This window comes from Bos taurus, chromosome 8, assembly GCF_002263795.3.
Source record: "Bos taurus isolate L1 Dominette 01449 registration number 42190680 breed Hereford chromosome 8, ARS-UCD2.0, whole genome shotgun sequence".
NCBI classification, from domain to species: domain Eukaryota; kingdom Metazoa; phylum Chordata; class Mammalia; order Artiodactyla; family Bovidae; genus Bos; species Bos taurus.
The window spans coordinates 82,991,108-83,012,237 of record NC_037335.1 but is presented as its reverse complement, the minus strand read 5'-3'; the positions used below and the strand labels follow the sequence as shown (position 1 = coordinate 83,012,237).

At 41.1% G+C, this 21,130-nt stretch overlaps 1 protein-coding gene and 1 pseudogene across 3 annotated transcripts in view; one reads left to right on the top strand and one right to left on the bottom strand.

Annotated features, from left to right (window-relative positions):
- HSD17B3 (hydroxysteroid 17-beta dehydrogenase 3) overlaps positions 1 to 21,130 on the top strand; it is a 67,646-nt gene that overhangs the window by 16,456 nt on the left and 30,060 nt on the right. For all 3 annotated transcript variants that reach the window (XM_059889254.1, NM_001076439.2, XM_059889253.1), the window contains 1 exon segment: positions 3,011 to 3,057. In XM_059889254.1, the coding sequence (XP_059745237.1) occupies positions 3,011 to 3,057 (47 nt within the window).
- On the bottom strand, positions 5,701 to 21,098 carry LOC112447862 (CDK5 and ABL1 enzyme substrate 2-like; annotated as a pseudogene).

Sequence of the window (21,130 nt, the reverse complement as noted above, 5' to 3'; positions counted from 1 at the left end):
GGATACTCAAGTTATATTTGAATTTCTTATTTAGTGATAAATAAATAATTTTTAATACATGATACTCTAGTTATTACATGGGACATTCTTATACTAAAAAATTATTTGCTGTTTACCTGAAATTAAAATTTAACTGGGCATCCTGTGTCCTTATTTGCAAGAGCTGGCAACCTTATACCCTCAGCATTGGAAATTAAAAAATTATTATATGGAAATTGTTTGGCATGAAAAAAATGTGTTTTTAACTGTTGCTTGTTATATCTGGAGAGAGAGAGAGAGAGGATATGTATGTGTGAGAACTCCTTCCTCTCAGGTCAGTAGGAAGTTCCCAAAGTACTTGCTGAGCATTCTGAACTTGAGTGTTCTGGATCCTTTAAGCCCAGCTCCACACAGATTTAAATGCCATGCTCTGAGGGGTTAGAACTTGGCCCTTCTAAGAACAAGCATTCCAAAAGAAATTCATATGCAGCTATATGTGGCCGATTTCCCAATTTTGTCACTGGTATCCTTTATAGAGTTTTGGGGCCAAGATCAAAGCCTGGGTTCAGATCCTGCTGCCATCATCTTTAGCACTGCGGCCTTGATTGGGTTAAGAACTTTCCCTTAGCTTCCTCATTTATAAGGGAAATGATGGTCCCCGCATTACAGGCTTGTTTTGAAGGTTAGATGAAATGGTGGCTGTGGGGCTGCCCAGCCACATGCGCTTTCTGTGTTTCTGTAAGCCTGACAAGGAAGAGCTTTACTGGACCTATGATGCCTGTTCCACCTTCTCCCTAAATTCAAACAGCCTCATCTGTCACCCTCACCCCCAACTCCCGTGAAGAAGCTGCTAGTGGGAACCCAGGTGGCTGTGGAGTGACAGAGCCTGGACCTAATTTAACCTGTGTCCCAGGCCCGGTCCGGGAACTGGGACGGAGGCGGCACTGAGAACTTCACCGCTAACGCACAGGAGCAGGAGGGGAGGCAGCCAGGAACCTCAGATGCCAGCCGCCTCCTCTCTTCTGTCTCCTGTCCATCTCACGCTGTGTAAAGCTGCTGTGTAATTTAGTTGGTAAATAATTAGGTCTAAGTGAATGACAAACAAACGCCCCAAATAAAGTGCATGGCAGAAAGTAAGCACTCAGTAGATGCCAGCCACTTAGCGACAGGATCTTGCCTATGTAGTTCAGGCCTGGTACTTGGTGATTTGGAGGACGCCTGTAAGGAAGGGGAAGATGGAGCGGAAGACAACAGAACCCTGACCATAGTACCTCTACCAAGTGAAATAGGTCATATGCATGGAGTCACTTAAAAGTATCCAAATAAACACATAAAATAATTGGTAATTATTAAAATGAGGGTGCTTCTGCCAGTGTGCTGCTTGCTTGGTCCGCTTTCCCTCTCAAGTAAACTAAATGCACACACAGCTTTCGTACACACTTTTGGAAAGCATATCCTTCGATTTTGCTGCAAAGGTAAATTGCAGATAGGTATATACTGAATTGTAGTTTATTTTGAAGCTATGACATTCACACAATTGAGTTTTACTCTAGAGCTCAGTCATTAAATATGTATGTGCTGTTATACAGTGGAAAAGTACTCAGTTCTACAAGGAAAAAATTGAGTCAGTTGCAGTGAGGTAGATGAACCTAGAGCCTGTTACACTGAGTGAAGTAAGTCAGAAAGAGAAAAGTATATATTAACATACATATATATATATATATATACACACACACATATATATATATATAGTATCTAGCGGAGAAGGCAATGGCACCCCACTCCAGTACTCTTGCCTGGAAAATCCCATGGATGGAGGAGCCTGGAAGGCTGCAGTCCATGGGGTCGCTAAGAGTCGGACACGACTGAGCGACTTCACTTTCACTTTTCACTTTCATGCATTGGAGAAGGAAATGGCAACCCACTCCAGTGTTCTTGCCTGGAGAATCCCAGGGACGGGCGAGCCTGGTAGGCTACTGTCTATGGGGTCACACAGAGTCGGACACGACTGAAGTGACTTAGCATAGCATAGCATAGCATGGTATCTAGAAAAATGGTGCTGATGAACCTATTTGCAGGGAGGGAATGGAGATGCTGATGTAGAGAATGGACTTGTGGACTCAGTGAAGGAAGGAGAGGGTGGCAAGAGTTGCAGAAAGTAGAATTCACATATATACACTCTTATGTGTAAAATAGATAGCTAGTGGGGAGCTGCTATATAACACAGGGAGCCGAGCCTGGTGCTCTGTGATGACCTAGAGGGATGGGATGGGGGCAGGGAATATATAATTATGACCAATTTCCATTGTTATATAGCAGAAACCAACACACCACTGTAAAGCAATATTCTACCAATTAAAAAAAATTTTTAATGTATGTGCTATGGACTATAAAAGGACTAGATAGCACATCTCACTGTCATCTATTAATCAGTTGATCTAGTGAACACAAATTCTTTAGGTTCCTTCATGTCACTCCATCTTCTTTTTGCATTTCTGTATTTTCCTCCTTGTTAAAAGTTCTCTATCTTCCATGGGTTTTGATTTCTGCTGTCCTATGAGGGTGAGGATAGGAAATGGGGAGAACTTGACTTTCACTAGGAACCTTGAAACATCCTTACAGTGACAACTGGGTGTGTGGGTAGAGAGAGAATAGAGTACACTGCTTGTCCTTGATGAATTAAGGCTTAGAACTGTAAACCCTTATGGGGTTTGAATAAAGTGTTTTCTGGCTAAGGCACTTTGTTTCATTTTGGACCATGTTTTCCATAGCCTCACCAACTCTTTCCCCAACCTCATCCAAAAAAAAGTTTCATTTTGAAGTTTAGTGAAGGAAGTCAAGGCTGGAACATTCCCAGTTAAGCAAAGTTGGTCACAGTTGAGCAGAGTTGGGTTAGAGAGTAGGAGGGCATTGCTTTGGAATATTATATTGTATCTTAGAGAGTAGGCCTGCAGTCAAATGTAGCCAGCAAGAAAGAAGATTTTAAAGATTAATTAATTCTATCCTTTAAAACCATTTCTGCTTTTTTCAGTGATCACCGGAGCAGGAGATGGGATTGGGAAAGCTTACTCATTCGAGGTAGGTTGTGTTCTTGGGGACTTTCTCCTCTCCTTGTATTAAACATACCATGGTCATGTGTCACCACAAACACTACTTTTCTGATTAGAAAAGCAAGAGACATTCCTTTACGAAGAAAACTATTTTCTATTGAAAAGGAAATTTAAAAATCACAATCTCACCCCCTCGCTACCTTAAAAAAATACAATGATATTCAAAGGTGGCAGTATCTCTCCTTAGGAATTGTTTTAGAATTTATGGGGGCACTGTTATTTTCTAGGGTAATTGTACCATAAGCATTTATTATACTTAAAACAATAAAAAATTATCAACTACTTTCCTTGTGTTTATCCTTTACATCATAGCCAGGGTATATGTTAATTTAAAAATCATTTGTATAGGTAGCATATATATATAAAACTTTCATTTCAAGAAGATTAATGAACATTAAAAAATAATATAAAGAGAATCTGATAGGGTTGAGGGTCACTGGTGTATGATGTCTTTGAGTGTTTTCTTCCAGGGTTTTTGTTTCTCTGTAGACAGATAGATAGCAGGTAGTAACGCTTTTCTAAAAATGCGTTTACAGGATATGTAGTTTGGTAAGCTATTACTGGGCTTCCATGTGGTTCAGTGGTAAAGAATCTGCCTGCCAATTCAGGAGACACAGCAGACGTGGGTTTGATCCCTGGGAAGATACTCTGGAGTAGGAAATAGCAACCCACTCCAGTATTCTTGCCTGGAAAATTCCTTGGGTAGAGGAGTCTGACAGGCTACAGTCAATGGGGATCACAAAAAGTCAGACACAACTTAGCGACTAGGCAGTGGTCTAAGGGTCAGGAGCTATGTACTCTAGTCCTCACTCAGACACGGTCTGCAGATTTTGGATGAATTATATATCCTTTCTGGGCTTCCAGGTCTTTATTAGCACAAAAGATACCACCTAAGAACTTTCAAATTCTGTTTCTGTTCTAGACTAATTCTTGTCTTGCTCTTGTAGAATCTTATTCTTTGTTTCCTTTCATTCTTTTCTAAGGCTGTATTAAACAATTTTCTGTGATCTTTCTTTCATGCAAGATTTTCTCTCTTCCAGAGAACCTGTTCTTGTCTCCCTGCTAAATGCTGCTTCAAGGAAAGCAGTTCAGAGTCTGGAATACTATGGATTGTAATAGCTAAGAATTTGAGGTTGAAAATTAATTAGATCACTGTCTGTTCAAACTCTGCCTCAATATGCTTACTGCAGAATTTCCACATCAATAAACTGGAGGAGATGCTAATTCCATCTGGGCTTTTGTAAAAGTTATATGGATGAGGTGGGCAAAATGCTTTGCAGAGAGTAAGCTCTCCAAGTTTAGCCACTGTTATTATTGAATGTATAAGCTGCCTTTTCTCTCCCATATCTTGCTTTTTTTTTTTTTTGAGAAAGAAAATGTGTGGTATTTACCATATTTTTACTCTTTTTATTGTTTATTCTTCCCTGATGTTCCAAGATTTTTTCTTTTCTAATTTCCTATCTATTTAGAGAAGTTCCTGTAGCTATTCTTTTATAGTAGTTCTGCTGGTGGCACATTCTCATTGTTTTTCTTCATCATAGAATGTATCAATTTCCCCTTCATTCCAGAAGGATAATTTCGCTGAATATAGGATTTATAGTTGACAATCCTTTCCTTTCAGCACTTGGAAAATGTTGTGCCTCTTCCTTCTGGCCTGTATGGTTTCTGGTGAGTTTCATGTCATTCAAATAATTTTTCTCATAGGTCAAGTGTTGTTTCTCTTTCATTGTCTTCAACACATTTTTCTTTGTGTTCAGTTTTCAGGAGTTTAGTTATGTTTCTTGGTGCGGGTTTATTTGAGTTTATCTTCTTTGAGATTCAGTTAGCCTCTTGAATCTGTAAGTTTATACATTTTCACAGATTTGAGAATTTTTCATTTATACTTTCTGCATATATTCCTTCTGCCTTTTTTTCTTCTGGGACTCCGGTGACACAATGTGAGATTTTTCTTATAGTCCTTCCTTGTAGGTCTCTGAGATGCTGTGCATTTTTTTCAGTGTATTTTTTCTCTCTTTAGATTGCAGTTTAGTTGCTCAGTCATGTCTGAGTCTTGTGACCCCATGTACTATAGCCCGCCAGGCTCCTCTGTCCATGGGATTCTCCAGGCAAGAATACTGGAGTGGATTGCCATTTCCTTCTCCACTGTTTAGATTGGATAATTCCTATTGTTTTATCTTTAAGTTCATGGATTCTTTCCTTGGTCTCTCCATTCTGCTATTGAGCCCATTGATTTTTTAATTTCACTTCCTGTACTTTTCAGTTCTAAAATTTCCATTTGATTCTTTTTATCTTTATTTGCTGAAACATTCTATTTTTCTTTTGTTTTACTTAGGTTTGTGATTGCTCTCTGAAGTGTTTTTATGGCAGCTTTTTAGAAATTCTAACCAGATAATTCTAATATCTATGTCATCTCAATGTTGGTATTTGTTGATTGCTTTTATCTTACTCAAACCGAGATCTTCTTGGTGTGTTTTTTTGTTTTTTTTTTTATTGAATCTTGGATATTTTTGGTTTTAAGTTGTGAGACTCTGGATCATATTTAAACTTTCCTATTTAGATGTGTATGGCCATTGCTTCAGAATGGGGAGGAGAGGGTGCTGACATTTTTCTATCAGGTGAAATAGGAGCCCAGGTTTTCCACTTGGCCTCCACTGGCAGTTGCTGGATATGGGTAGGAGTTCTGGCTCCTCAAAGGCCACTCTGGATTTTGGGGGGAAAGAGTGCGTCCTTACTGCTCTCCACAAGTGGTGCTTGGAGGCAGTGGTCTCACTGTTACTGCGGTGATGGTATAAGTCCTGAATATCCACTAGGCTTCCTCTGTCATCATTCCAGGGGAAGGAAGAGGGGAGAGAGCTGAGGGGGTGCTCTGGCACTATCAGGTAGAAGTGGAAGCTCAAGTCTCAGCTGACATGAGGGGTAGGATGGCTGGGATGAAAGTCCTGGCATCCTGCTCAGACTTATCTGATGCCAACATGGCAGGGGTTGGAATCCTTGTTAGGGCAGCCTTCCCAGGGTGGAAGTGTCAGCTCCCCCCTCAACCTTTGGAGGCGAGGGTGGCAGTAGAAGCTTATATGCATATATATATATATATATATATATATATATTTGAGTTGTTTGCCTGCAGTAAAGCAGTTATTTTCTAAAGTTTTCAGCCTTGCTAGCGTGCCCGTTTTCTAGTCTTTTTGTTAGAGACAGCAGACTCTTGTTGGGACTTTTTATGTCCATATCTGTTGGTGTTTCTGAATATCCAGCTTATCCAGCAATAAGTCTGGGATATATGAGGCAAAAATAAAACCCAGGAAACTCATGGCTGGTTTCCTCAGGTCTCAAGGCCCATAGCTACTCTTCTCACTCTCTTTTGGAGTCTTCTTATATTTATTTTATGTATTATGTCCACATTGCCTGTTTTAGTTGCATTTCATAGTAGAGATAGGGAAAAGTATTTTCACTCCATCTTTCTGGAAGCATTCTAACCTAGTCTGTATTTGTAACTGGAGAAGCAAAAGAGACTTTGTCTCCTTTTAAAGGAATGTCAACCATTACTGGAAGCAGGTGAAAAAAGTTGTTGAGAGGGATGGCATGGAGGAAGGAGGACAAGAATGAGCCTGCTCTTCACACCTCTGAAGCCTCTGCTTCACTCTGTATTTCACACCATTTCTGTTCCTTTGGCACCTGAATTCAAGCTTTTCTATTTACTGCCTCACAGAAGAAGCCCTGTCTTCCCTGGTGTTCCCACCACCTGTTACAGATTAGCGGTGACAAGCACCTTCCTTGAACCAGGCCCTAACACACAGCAGAAGGAAAACGGCCCATTTATCACAGCAGCAGCCATTCTTCTTTAGTACAGTGCCCAGCGGGGAATTCTGGGAAAGTGAGTGCTTCAGGGGCTTAACTCCCTGAAGCAGGGGGCAGTAAAACCCATATATGGAGCCTGTCAGCCTGGACATTCTAGAAATAAGATTGAGCCCTGCTCAAATGGACAAAGGAAACAATGCTGGCCCAGACAATCAAGTGTTTTCCATGCCCCCCTCCTGACTCTGACCACTTCACAGGGAACCTTTACAAAGTCTATGGCTCGTAAGAGAAATGGCACAATTCAGGAGAGGCTGGAAGCCCACAAGGCAGAGAGTCCTTTGTGCTGAAAATGCAAATTGTTTTCCATTTAATGAACAGTTTCCTTTCCAGGAGGCTGATGAAGTGAATTGTGAGACGAAGGTGCTTAATTTTTAGCCATGCTTTGCTAGATTCCCAGACTGAAAATGAGGGCTGGTGGAGGGTGGGAGGTGGGGGATTTTCCAGGAGAGAAAGAGAAGACTTCACGATATCACTAGCCTTAAAATTGGACAGTTCTTACTTTTAATTTTTTTATCTTTTAATTTTCTATTTATTTTGAGAGTTTTAAAGTAGACAACTTTTTCGAGCAGTTCTAGACTGACCACAGAATCTTGCAGAAGGTGCAGCGAGTTCACATATACGCCCTGTCCCCATATATACTCCAGAGTGGCAAGTTTGCTACAATCAGTGAACATACACTGATACATCATTATCACCCAGTTTACCTTGGGGTTCACTCTTCTTGGTTTAGTTTTTCCATGGTGGTTGTTTTTCAGAGGGAAGTGTGGTATGGGCACAGCTGAAAATGTGTTTCTCTTAGGGACCCTCTTCCTACCCTCTCCTCTGTTCAGTCTGGTCTGAATGAAGCTTTCTCTATCTCAAGTCAGTCAAAATTGATACAAAAGTCTTTGAGAGATTTTCTGTGGCTTATTTCCTTTCCATAGCTATGTTCCAGCCAAACTGCCTGTGAGTAAATTTCTTTGCATGTCATTTAAAAATATACTAGGAAATCAACTATTTAAAGAAACGACAGATGCAGAATGAAAAAAAAAAGGGAAGGTGTTAGTCACTCAGTCATGTCTGACTTTTCGACCCCATGGACTATAGCCTGCCAGTCTCCTCTGTCCATGGAATTATCCTGGCAAGAATACTGGAGCGATAGCCTTTCCCTTCTCCAGGGGTTCTTCCTGGCTCAGGGATTGAACCCAGAATATCACCCCTAATTATATATATGTCTTTTTACAAAGTGAAACCTCACTATACAGATTCCAGGCCAGGGGTGGGACTTGTAATAATACTTTATGACTGAAGATCAGCGTTATACTGAGTATAATTTGCTTTAAAATACTTCAGCATGCATAATATGATATATATGTGAGTCTGTAAGTTTAAAAAGTTTCTTGAGGTATAATTCACATACCATAAAATTTACCTAAATGTACAGTACAATAACTTTTAGTAAATTGGCCAAAGAGTTCACCATCATCACTATCCAGTTTTAGCATATGTCCATCATCCTAATGACCCTAGTGAGATCACTGACAACTGGCCATGGTTAATCCCCCATTCCTACCCCTAGTCCTAGGCTGCTGCTCATCTTTTCTGAACATTTCATACAAATACCACCACACACTATGCAGTCGTTTGGGTCTGATTTCCTTCAGAGTATTTTTGAGGTTCATCCATGTTGTAGCACGTGTCAGTGGTTCTTCAGTTTTTATTGCAGAATAATATTCTATCATATGGATACACCACAGTTTGTTTATTCATTTATTAACTGATGAATATGTGGGTTGTTCCCTCTTGGGAGGTATATAATATGCTGCTGCGAATACTCTTATGTGCTGTTTTGCATGGACATATATTTCCATTTCTCTTGGGTAGATTACCTAGGAATGGAATCACTGGGTTGTACGGTAAACTTGTATATAAGATTAGTGAGTGCACGTTTCTGCTGTGCGTTAACAGTTGAAGATAATGTCCAAGGTGGTGTGTGTTGAGTTTCTTCTACTTGCCCCCTCAGGATTCACTCTCTGCTCTTCTTCACCCTCCTCTGTGCCCCAGGAGGCTGACCTGCACCAAGCACCTCAGTTGATCTCTGGTTTCAGCAGGGTTTGTGGGGGTTGGGAGACACTGGCAATAGGTAAGAGGGAGTCAGGAACATGAAGCTGGGTTTCTTTCTGCTCTCTTTCTGTGGGTCAGGGAAGGCTGTGTCCCTCTGCTGAAGGCCGTAGCTCTGTTGAGCAGCCCTCTCCACCCTCTGGTTCTGGTATCCGTTCATCCCCCAACCCTTTCAGGTTCACAGCTGCTGTTGTTAATAGCTCCAGAATATCGTGGGTTTTCCACACACTACTCACACTTTGTAAATCAGCCTTTTATTAAACTGTCTGCAAGTTACCCAGAGAGTGTGCTGTTTTTGCCAAGACTTTGGCTAAATTCAGGTTTCAGCTAATTTTTAAAGATGCTAAATCAGACTTCATCAACATCTGTGCTTCAGCTAACCTGACTTTCATTAGAGAGTTTGCCCCTTAGCCTAAGAAAGGTTATCGATAGTTTTCCTGAGGAAGTATCTTCCAAGATGTGTGGATTTGCTAGAAGTGTTGCACAGGCACTTTCGCCCTCTGTGAACAAGGATGTGGTGTCTATGAGCAGGGCAGAGTGGTGTTCTTGACCTTGAATGGATTTGGCCCCGTGTCCTGAGAGTGGAGGATTCGGTCACCTAACCCTGCCAGAAGTTTGACTGCACCCCGCCCCCAGAACATGATCGTATCTACCTGGGATGAGCCTTCACAGAGTGCCTAAGGGACAGATGGCTGGGACTCCACTAAGCTATGAGAACAGGTTCATAATTGCTTTGATGGCTGCTTACTGACAGAATTCGTTATTGGTAGGATTTGGTCTTAGACTTGTTTGCATTTTGCAACACATCATCTGCTGGGTAGTTGTTGGGCAGCAGGGAGATCTGTAGCCAAAATCTACCTCTAATCACTGGAGACTACAAGAAAACCCAGTGATTGTGAACAATCAAGTAGGTTAGGTCAATAGGCATATTTAATGCCTCCCAGGGTTCCAGTCTGGAGAAGGCAATGGCACCCCACTCCAGTACTCTTGCCTGGAAAATCCCACGGACAGAGGAGCCTGGTAGACTGCAGTCCATGGGGTCTCTGGGAGTCAGACACGACTGAGTGACTTCACTTTCACTTTTCACTTTCATGCATTGGAGAAGGAAATGGCAACCCACTCCAGTGTTCTTGCCTGGAGAATTCCAGGGACGGGGGAGCCTGGTGGGCTGGTCTATGGGGTCACACAGAGTCGGACACGACTGAAGCGACTTAGCAGCAGCAGCAGTAGCAGCAGCAGGGTTCCAGTCATTCAGAGTTCTAGTCAGCTCTGCCCAGTGCTTAGGGAGCATATGCACTGTTACCTAATTTTCCTGTATTTATTTAGTTCTCCTTTAACTTTTTTTTTTAAACTAACCTTTTGCTGCTAAGTCACTTCAGTCGTGTCCGATTCTGTGCGACCCCATAGACGGTAGCCCACCAGGCTCCCCCATCCCTGGGATTCTCCAGGCAACAACACTGGAGTGGGTTGCCATTTCCTTCTCCAATGCATGAAAGTGAAGTCACTCAGTCATGTCTGAGTCTTCGAGACCCCATGGACTGCAGCCCACCAGGCATTTTGAGATATTTATAGACTCATAAGTAGCTGTAAGAAAGAATACAAAGAGATCCCATGTACCCTTTACCCAATCTTGCAAAGTTATCATATAAGTCACAGTATCAACATCAATACAGTCAAGATACAGAATATTTCCATCATCATAAGGAGCCCTTGTGTGGCTGTTTTATAAATACCCCCACCTCCCCTCTTTCTTTCTCCTGCCTTCCTTCCTTCTTTCATTATTTCTTTCTTTAAGTATAATTGATTTATGATGTGTTAATTTTTGCTGCATAGTAAAATGATCAGTTATATATATTCTTTTTCATATTCTTTTCATTATGGCTTATAACAGGATATTGAATATAGTTTCCTGTGCTACAATAGGACCTTGTTGTTTATCCAGCTGATAACAAAATAGTTTGTATCTGCTAATCCCAAACTCCAAATCCTTTCCTCCCCCACCTCTCCACCCCGCTGGCAATCATGAATATGTTCTCTGTGTCTCTTACTTCCTTCTTAACCTGTGGCAAATGCTTATCTGGTCTCCAGTTCTATAACATGGTCTTTTAAAGAATGCTATATAAATGGAATCATATGCTTTGTAGCCTTTTTGAATTGGTTTTTTTCTGCCCAGCATAATTTTCTACAGATTAATCCAGGGTGTCCCAATATTCTGTTCCTTTTCAGTACTAAGTAGAATTCCATGGTATGGAGGTTACACAGTCTGTTTAACCATTCATCCATTGAAGGACATTTAAGTTGTTTCTGTATTTTGGCAACACAAATAAAGCTTCTATAAACATTTATGTGTAAGTTTTGTGTGAACATAAGGCTATTTTTTTCTGAAATAAACACTCAGGAGTGCAATTGCCAGCTGGTATGGTAGAATCCCCATGGACAGAGGAGCCTGGCCAGGCTACAGCCTGTGGGGTCATAAAGAGTGGGATACAACCGAGTGATTAAGGACAGCACAGCATGGTAGCTGCATGTTTAGTTTTTTAAGAAATTGCCAAACTATTTCCCAGATTGATTGTACCATTCTCAACAGCACTGTGTGAGTGGTCCATTTTCTCAGCATTCTCAGCAGCATTTGGTGTTGTTATTTTTTTTTCTTTATTTTAGCCGTTCTGAGAGCTGTGCAGTAACATATCATCATGCTTTAGAGTTGCACTTTCCTGATGGCCGATCATGTTTATGTCAGTTCAGTTCAGTCATTCAGTCGTTTCTGACTCTTTGCAACCCCATGGACTGCAGCATGCCAGGCTTCCCTGTCTATTGCCAATAACTGGAGTTTACTCAAATTCATGGCCATTGAGTCAGTGATGCCATCCAGTCATCTCATCCTCTGTCGTACATTTCTCCTCCTGCCTTCAATCTTTCTCAACATCAGGGTCTTTTCAAATGAGTCAGTTCTTCACATCAGGTGGCCAAAGTTTTGGAGCTTCAGCTTCAACATCAGCCCTTTCAATGAACATTCAGGACTGATTTCCTTTAGGATGGACTGGTTGGATCTCCATGCTGTCCAAGGGACTCTCAAGAGTCTTCTCCAACTCCACAGTTCAAAAGCATCAATTATTTGGTGCTCAGCTTTCTTTATAGTCCAATTCTCACATCCGTACATGACTACTGGAAAAACCATAGCCTTGACTAGATGGACCTTTGTTGGCAAAGTTATGTTTCTGCTTTTTAATATGCTGCCTAGGTTGGTCATAACTTTCTTTCTAAGGAGCAAGCATCTTTTAATTTCATGGCTGCAGTCACCATCTGCAGTGATTTTGGAGCCCCCCAAAATAAAGTCTGTCACTGTTTCCACTGTTTCCCCATCTATTTGCCATGAAGTGATAGGACCAGATGCCATGATCTTAGTCTTCTGAATGTTGAGCATTAAGCCAACTTTTTCAGTCTCCTCTTTCACTTTCATCAAGAGGCTCTTTAATTCTTCTTTACTTTCTGCCATAAGGGTGGTGTCATCTGCATATCTGAGGTTACTGATGTTTTCCTGGCAATCTTGATTCCAACTAGTTCTTCATCTAGCCCAGCGTTTCTCATGATGTACTCTGCATATAAGTTAAATAAGCAGGGTGACAAAATACAGCCTTGATGTACTCCTTTCCCTATTTGGAACCAGTCTGTTGTTCCATGTCCAGTTCTCACTCTTGCTTCCTGACCTGCATACAGATTTCTCAAGAGGCAGATCAGGTGCTCTGGTATTCCCATCTCTTGAAGAATTTTCCACAGTTGTGGTGATCCACATAGTCAAAGGCTTTTGGCATAGTCAATAAACAGAAGTAGATGATTTTCTGGAACTCTCTTGCTTTTTCAATGTTCCAATGGATGTTGGCAATTCGATCTCTGGTTCCTCTGCCTTTTCTAAATCCAGCTTGAACATCTGAAAGTTCATGGTTCATATACTGTTGAAACCTGGCTTGGAGAATTTTGAGCATTACTTTACTAGCATGTGAGATGAGGGCAATTATGTGGTAGTTTGAGCATTTTCTGGCATTGCCTTTCTTTGGAATTGGAATGAAAACTGACCTTTTAGAATCTTGTGGCCACTGCTCAGTTTTCCAAATTTGCTGGCATATTGAGTGCAGCACTTTCACAGCATCATCTTTTAGGATTTAAAATAGATCAATTGGAATTCCATCTCTTTCACTAGCTTTGTTCATAGTGATGCTTCCTAAGGCCCACTTGACTTCACATTCCAGGATGTCTGGCTCTAGGTTGGTGATCACACCATCGTGATTATCTGGGTCATGAAGATCTTCTTTTTTGTGTAGTTCTTCTGTGTATTGTTTCCACCTCTTCTTAATATCTCCTGCTTCTGTTTTAGGTCCATACTGTTTCTGTCCTTTATTGAGCCCATCTTTGCATGAAATGTTCCCTTGGTAGCTCTAATTTTCTTGAAGAGATCTCTAGTCTTTCCCATTCTATCATTTTCCTCTATTTCTTTGCATTGATCATTGAGGAAGGCTTTCTTATCTCTCCTTGCTATTCTTTGGAACTCTGCATTCAGATGTTTATATCTTTCCTTTTCTCCTTTGCCTTTTGCTTCTCTTCTATTCACAGCTATTTGTAAGGCCTCCTCAGACAACCATTTTGCCTTTTTGCGTTTGTTTTCCCTGGGGATGGTCTCGATCCCTGCCTCCTGTACAGTGTCACAAACCTCCATCCATAGTCCTTCAGGCTCTCTTTCTATCAGATCTAATCCCTCCAATCTATTTGTCACTTCTACTGTATAATCATAAGGGATTGATTTAGGTCATACCTGAATGGTCTAGTGGTTTTCCCTACTTTCTTCAATTTAAGCCTGAATTTGGCAATAAGGAGTTCATGATCTGTGCCACAGTCATCTCTCGGTCTTGTTTTTGCTGACTGTATGAAGCGTTTCCATCTTTGGCTGCAAAGAATATAATCAATCTGATTTTGGTGTTGACCATCTGTTGATGTCCATGTGTAGAGTCTTCTCTTGTGTTGTTGGAAGACGGTGTTTGCTCTGACCAGTGCATTCTCTTGGCAAAACTCTATTAGCCTTTCCCCTGCTTCATTCTGTATTCCAAGGCCAAATTTGCCTGCTAATCCAGGTATTTCTTGACTTCCTACTTTTGCATTCCAGTCCCCTGTAATGAAAAGGACATCTTTTTTGGGTGTTAGTTCTAGAAGGTCTTGTAGGTCTTCATAGAATGTTTTTGTTTTTAATTCAAAGAAGTGTAAGGAAGAAAAGAGAGAAAAGGTCGTTATCTATTTGCCCAGATAATTCCTATTAAAGATAAAGTAATACTGGTATAAAATTAGAAAACTCAAGCAGCACAGAAAGGCATAGAACGAGAAATAAAGGACTCTCCTCACTCCTGCCCTTACCTGGCCCTTCTCTGTACAGGTCACCAGCGTTCACAATATCTTGAGGTTCCTTTCAGAAAAGGTAAAGGAAAACCATGGCTATATCCATACTTACATGTTGATATGGAGGTTGATAGTACAGAGTAATTTCAGCATAACAATCCAGAGACTTTCCTGAGTGGCAAGTGGCTCTGTCTAGTTCCTTCTGTCTTGCCTCTTCATCTATCCTGTAAGCCTCTGTGCTACTCTTCAAGATTGGAGCTGGGTCATAAGCATGTCTGTGTCCTGGAGCCCATTGACAGTACTCAGTCCTGTAACCAGAAGAAAGACCAGGAGTGTCATCTAGTCACATACCTGGGAAGAAGAGGGGGGCAAGTTTTACTGGCCCCCTAGCAGTCTCTTAGCAGAAATTACACCTATATGTTTACCTTTTTTCCACATGAGCACAATTGGGATCCTGTGTCCCACAACCATAAACCCTTGTTTAAACTTTGCTTGTTCATTTAATAATGTAACAGGGAGATCTTGCCATAGCAAAGGCAAACAGATGGCCTTCATTCCTTTTAATCATTTCAGGTTATCCTATCCCAGCAATGTACTATGTTTCTTTTATTGGGATGGGCTTGTCTTTTATTTTTGTATTTGCAATAATGTTTCAAGACACATCTTTGAAAATAAACCTACATATATCCAAGAATACATCCCTATCAGAAAGATTGCTGGATCAATGGGTGTGTGCACTCAAGTACTGGATATGAGTGCCAGATTGTCCTCTATACTATTGAACCAATTTTAACTGACCCTCTACTACTATAAATTTTAATATTTATATACGTATAATATATGTAATATATATTTAAACATTATAAGATTTACTTTTCATCACTCTAATATATGTAAACATGCATTCTTGGCTATTAATGTGCACAGAGTGCTAGAAGCAAAATATATGACTAAAGATTGTCTGGTTAATTTCTTCATACCTGGGCAGTTCTAGTGCCACCCCCCAACATCTGGGATGATAAAAATGCTACAAGCTCCAGTGTGTCAGACAAGCTGTTAGAATTCTTCTCAGGACAGTGATCCCGGCAGATACAGGTAATGGCACAGAGTTGCCTCTTCGATTAAAATCCCTTGGCTCAGCCCAACCCAAGAAAAACAACTGCTTTTCTCTATTCTTGAATATTATCCTACATGTACTGGCAATATATGATGGTGTCTTATGCTGTTTCAGCAAGGAATTTCTTCTTCCTAATGTCTAAATTATTCTAGTCTAAATTACTCCAGCTGCACTGTAAGCGTATTTGCTTTCATCTTGCCTTAAATGAAAGCAGCAGCTTTTAATTATCTTTATATTTTCTTGGCTTCATTTCTCTGTTCCTGTGTGGCTTGACTTCAACCCTATAATTTCTGATTCAGGCTTTGAATATCCTAAATTCACTGTATGTTGAATAGTGTGCAATTATGTTGTGGCTGTGTTCATGTGTGTGTGTGTGGAAGGAGGTGTACCAGACAAGAATGTATATAATGAATAAGCAAAAGTCGCTCAGTTGTGTCTGACTCTTTGTGACCCCATGGACTGTAGCTTGCCAGGCTCCTCAGTCCATGGAATTCTCCAGGCAAGAATACTGGGGTGGGTGGGTTGCCATTTCCTTCTTCATATAATGTCTGAATGTGATTACAAAAATAAAAATTAAAATGAGTGCAGTATCCCTTATCACCAAGCTTAAGAAATACAGCCTCCCCAGTTCCCTTGAAGCTTGTCATACAGGCACATGTCATGCCTTTGTGTTTCCCCTCCCTCACCCCCATAGATGTAACACTATCATGAACATTGTGTTAATAATTCCCTTACTCTAAAAAAGTTCTGTAGCATGTGTGTGTCTCCCAGTACATTTGGCTGCATTACTTAATTTGAACTTAATGTAAATTGATTCATATGTCTTTTGGAATCTGTTTCTGCTTCTGATCAATACTGTGCTTTTTAAAATTCATTCATGCTTGTGTGTGTAGAACTTGGTTCATTCATTTTCAGTATTGTTTCGTATTCCATTATATAAATTGACCCAATTTAGTTATTCATAATAATTTAATTCACAATGGCCACATAAGATATTGATGGCTGGAACAGCTAAGTGTCCCCCAGTTCCGTATTCTTCCATTGTATAAAGGTGTAGCTGGAAGGCAGCTATCCAGCCAGGGAATTTCCCAGACTCCCTTACATCTAGCTGGAGTTTTGTGACATTTGGCCAGTGAAATCAAGTAGAAACGATGTGTGTCACTTGGTCAAGGAGGTTAAGGGAAGAGTTGTGTCTTCTCTACCCTCTTTCAATCCTCTCACTGGCTGGATGTCAACAGCCAGGGCAACCTTGGAAACCTAAAGTTAAAGGTGGCAATGCCTTTCTCAGTTGTGGGTCCTAAAGAATTATGTGTAATAGAATCTGTTATATAAGATAAAAACCAAACTGCATTGTGTGAAGCCACTGAAATTTTGGAGTTATTTGTTATAGAAGCTTAAGTTATCCTAACTAATGCAAACTAACAAGAAATGCCCAAGATTTTTATGAAGAAACTTCTAAAAGTTTTAGAAGAATGCAGAAGATCTGAATAAATAGCATGTTATGGACGAGATAACTGATTTCTAACAAGATATAACGTTCTCCTTCAGTTCAGTTCAGTTCCGTCACTCACTTGTGTCCGAGCTTTGCGACCCCATGAATTGCAGCACACCAGGCCTCCCTGTCCATCACCAACTCCCAGAGTTCACCCAAACTCATGTCTATCGAGTCGGTGATGCATCCAGCCATCTCATCCTCTGTCATCCCCTTCTCCTCCTGCCCCCAATCCCTCCCAGCATCAGAGTCTTTTCAAATGAGTCAACTCTTCGCATGAGGTGGCCAAAGTATTGGAGTTTCAGCTTCAGCATCAGTCCTTCCAATGAACACCCAGGACTGATCTCCTTTAGGATGAACTGGTTGGATCTCCTTGCAGTCCAAGGGACTCTCAAGAGTCTTCTCCAACACCACAGTTCAAAAGCATCAACTCTTCGGCGCTCAGCTTTCTTCACAGTCCAACTCTCACATCCATACACGACCACTGGAAAAACAGCCTTGACTAGACCGACCTTTGTTGGCAAAGTAATGTCTCTGCTTTTGAATATGCTATCTAGGTTGGTCATAACTTTCCTTCCAAGGAGTAAGCGTCTTTTAATTTCATGGTTGCAATCACCATCTAATTTCAATATAATACATAAAAAATACAATTTTATCATTTACTTGGTAAATTAAACAAAGAAGAAAACACAATAACATTTTGAAAGAAAATAACAAATGTAGAGACTTCCTCTGGAGGAGGCAATGGCACCCCACTCCAGCACTCTTGCCTGGAAAATCCCATGGAAGGAGGAGCCTGGTGGGCTGTAGTCCATGGGGTCGCTAAGAGTCAGGCACGACTGAACGACTTCACTTTCAGTTTTCACTTTCATACATTGGAGAAGGAAATGGCAATCCACTTCCTTGATATCAGACACAAGGTATCAAAGCCTATTATAAGACGATCAGAAGTGACACTGACATAGGAAGTAAGAAACAGTCCAGTGCAACAGAACAAACAGGTCAAAGACAGACCCACATACATATGAGAACTGGGCATGCAACTAAGTATTTCAAATCAGGAAAAAAATGGATGAATAGAAAAATGTTGCCAAGACAATTAGCCACCCATTTTGAAAAAAAAATAATACTGGATGATTTCAACCTCACACTATTCTCAAAAAATAAACAACAGCAACAAAAATCAACAAACTACAAAGGGTTATAAGAAAATGTATTTATATCCTTGAGATTAGGCGAATAATTAATACCAAGAATATATAAAAATAAAACTCCTACAAATTGATAAGAAAATGAAAACTGAAAGAGTGGAATGGGCAAAAGGTATGTTCTGGTTATATCTAGACAAACCTGTAATTCAAAAAGATAAATGTACGCCTATGTTCATAGCAGTGCTATTCACAATACCCAATGTATGGAAGCAACCTAAATGTCCATTGACAGATGAACAGATAAAGAAGATGTGTGCATACACACAGTGGAATACTACTCAGCCAGAAAAAGAACTAGATAATGCCATTTGCAGCAACATAGATGAAACTAGAGATTATCATACCAAGTGAAGTAAGTCAATATGACATAAATGAAATTTTCTACGAAACACAACAGGCTGGACGTTGGCAAGGGGGAGAGGATTAGAAAGGGATGCACTAGGAGGTTGGGGTTAGCAGATATTAGCTTTTATATAGAGAATGGATAAACAAGAAGGTCCCACTGTATAGTACAGAGAGCTACATTCAGTGTTCTCTGATGTGTACCGCATCTTCCTTATCCATTCCTCTGTTGATGGGGACATACGCAACAGAATATTACTCCACCATAAAACAGAATGAAATAATGCCATTTGCAGCAATATGGATGAACCTAGAAATTGTCATACTGAGTGAAGTCAGACAGAAAGACAAATATCATATGATATCGATTATATGTGGAATCTAGAAGAAATGGTACACATGAACTTATTTACGAAACAGAAATAGTGTCACAGTTGTAGAAAACAAACTTATGGTTACAAGGGGAGATTGGGATTGACATATACACAATAATATATATAAAATCGAGAACTAATAAGAACCTGCTATATTGCACAGGGAAGTCTACTTAACACTCTGTCATGACCTATATGGGAAAAGAATCTAAAAAAGGAACGGATAACTCATCCACTCTGCTGTACAGCAGAAACTAACACACATTGTAAATCAACTATACCCCAATAAAAATTAAAAATATAAACACAGTGGGAAAATTTTTCAAAAAAGATGCACTTAAAGGTTCATTGATGATGCGCGAATAAACAAAATGTGATATAGGCATATAACACAGTACTTCTGAGCCTTGAAAAGGAAGGAAATTCTGACATACTCTACAATGTGGATGAATCTTGATGACATGCTTAGTAAAATAAACCAGTCACAAAAAGAGAAAAACAAATAAAATATTCTGTGATAAACCATAATGGAAAATAATATTTAAAAAGGAATGTATATATATGTATAACTGAATAAGTTCGTCGTACAGGAGAAATTCCCTGGAGAAGGACATGGCAACCCACTCCAGTATTCTTGCCTGGGAAATCCCATGGACAGAGAAGCCTGGTGGGCAACAGTCCATAAGGTCGCAAAGAGTCAGACACAACTGAAGTGACTTAGCACATACACATAGAATGCCACTTATAAAGTGTGAAAAAAAGAAACCCCACAAAACAAACTTCTACTTCTGTATGTACGTATGGGAACATGTATATGGAGAAAGTTAGAGAGGAGGATCAACAGCAAACTAAAGATAGCAGAAGCCCACCTTCGGACTCATGAAGTGCCAGGAGCGCCATGGAGGCCGGCAGGGCTAGAACTGCTGCATGAAAGAAAGTGAAAGTGAAAGTCGTTCAGTAGTGTCTGACTGTGACCTCATGGAGTATACAGTCCATGGCATTCTCCAGGCCAGAGACTGGTGTGGGTAGCTGTTCCATTCTCCAGGGGATCTTCCCAACCCAGTGGTCGAACCCAGGTCTCCCACATTGCAGGCAGATTTTTATCAACTGAGCCACCAGGGAAGCCCAAGAATACTGGAGTGAGTAGCCTATCCTTTCTCCAGTGGATCATCCCAATCCAGGAATCGAACCAGGGTCTCCTGCATTGCAGGCGGATTCTTTACCAGCTGAGCTACCAGGGAAGCTCCAGTGAAGCATCCATAATGAGGTAACACTTGGTTCTTGGGAAGGTGGAGAACAAGTTCCAAGACCACGAGCACCATGAACTCAAACCCAGTTAGATTGCATCTGTTGAATTGAAACCTTTCTTTTAACTTGTTGATGAGCTGCTCCATGTCACACTTGAGGAGGTCGCTGCTGGTCTTGGTGCAGAGCCTGCAGTTCTGCTTGTTGAGCTCACCCTGCAAGACCAACTTCTCCAAGTACAGGTAGACATGGACACCGTCATGGCTCCAAACCACACTTCCTGGACAGGCTCTGCATTTCTGGTTTTAAAGTTCTAATTTTGCTTAGCGTTAGCTCGATGTGCAGGGACTTCTCTGGGAAAGTTTTGCTCATGTCCTTCTTGAGGTTGGGGGGCTTCACGTACCCTATCACTGTGGTGATGTAGCAGATGGACATAAAGACGGCACTTGTGCTTGCCACAGGGCCCAAGAGTCATCCAGGAGGTTGGGGTTGTACTACAGGGCATCCCCGAGTTGTCCCCTAGATCTGAGCCGGCAGAGTGAGGGGACGCTGGACCAGGGCTGTCTGTCTTGAGTGTGACTAGGGTGTTGGTGGAGTACAGGAACTTGACGTAAGGCACAACCTCTCCATTTGCCCCCAACTGGAAGACTGTCTCAGAAGAGCCGCTGGAGGGATGCGTCTGCTCCTGGCTGCCCACCCTCAGGTCACTGACCCACAGCCTTCTCTGTAGGGTGGGCCTGAGAAGGCTGCACACTGGGACCGCTTGGCACAGATCAGCGCAGTCCTGTGGTTCTTGGAGTCATACTGCCTTATGTCCTTGATGAAGTGAGCCTCCTCCATGCCTTTGGGTCTGGGGATCTAGATATGTTTGGTTCTTTTAAAGAGGCACATCCCACTGCGTCTCTCGAGGGCAGGCCACACTC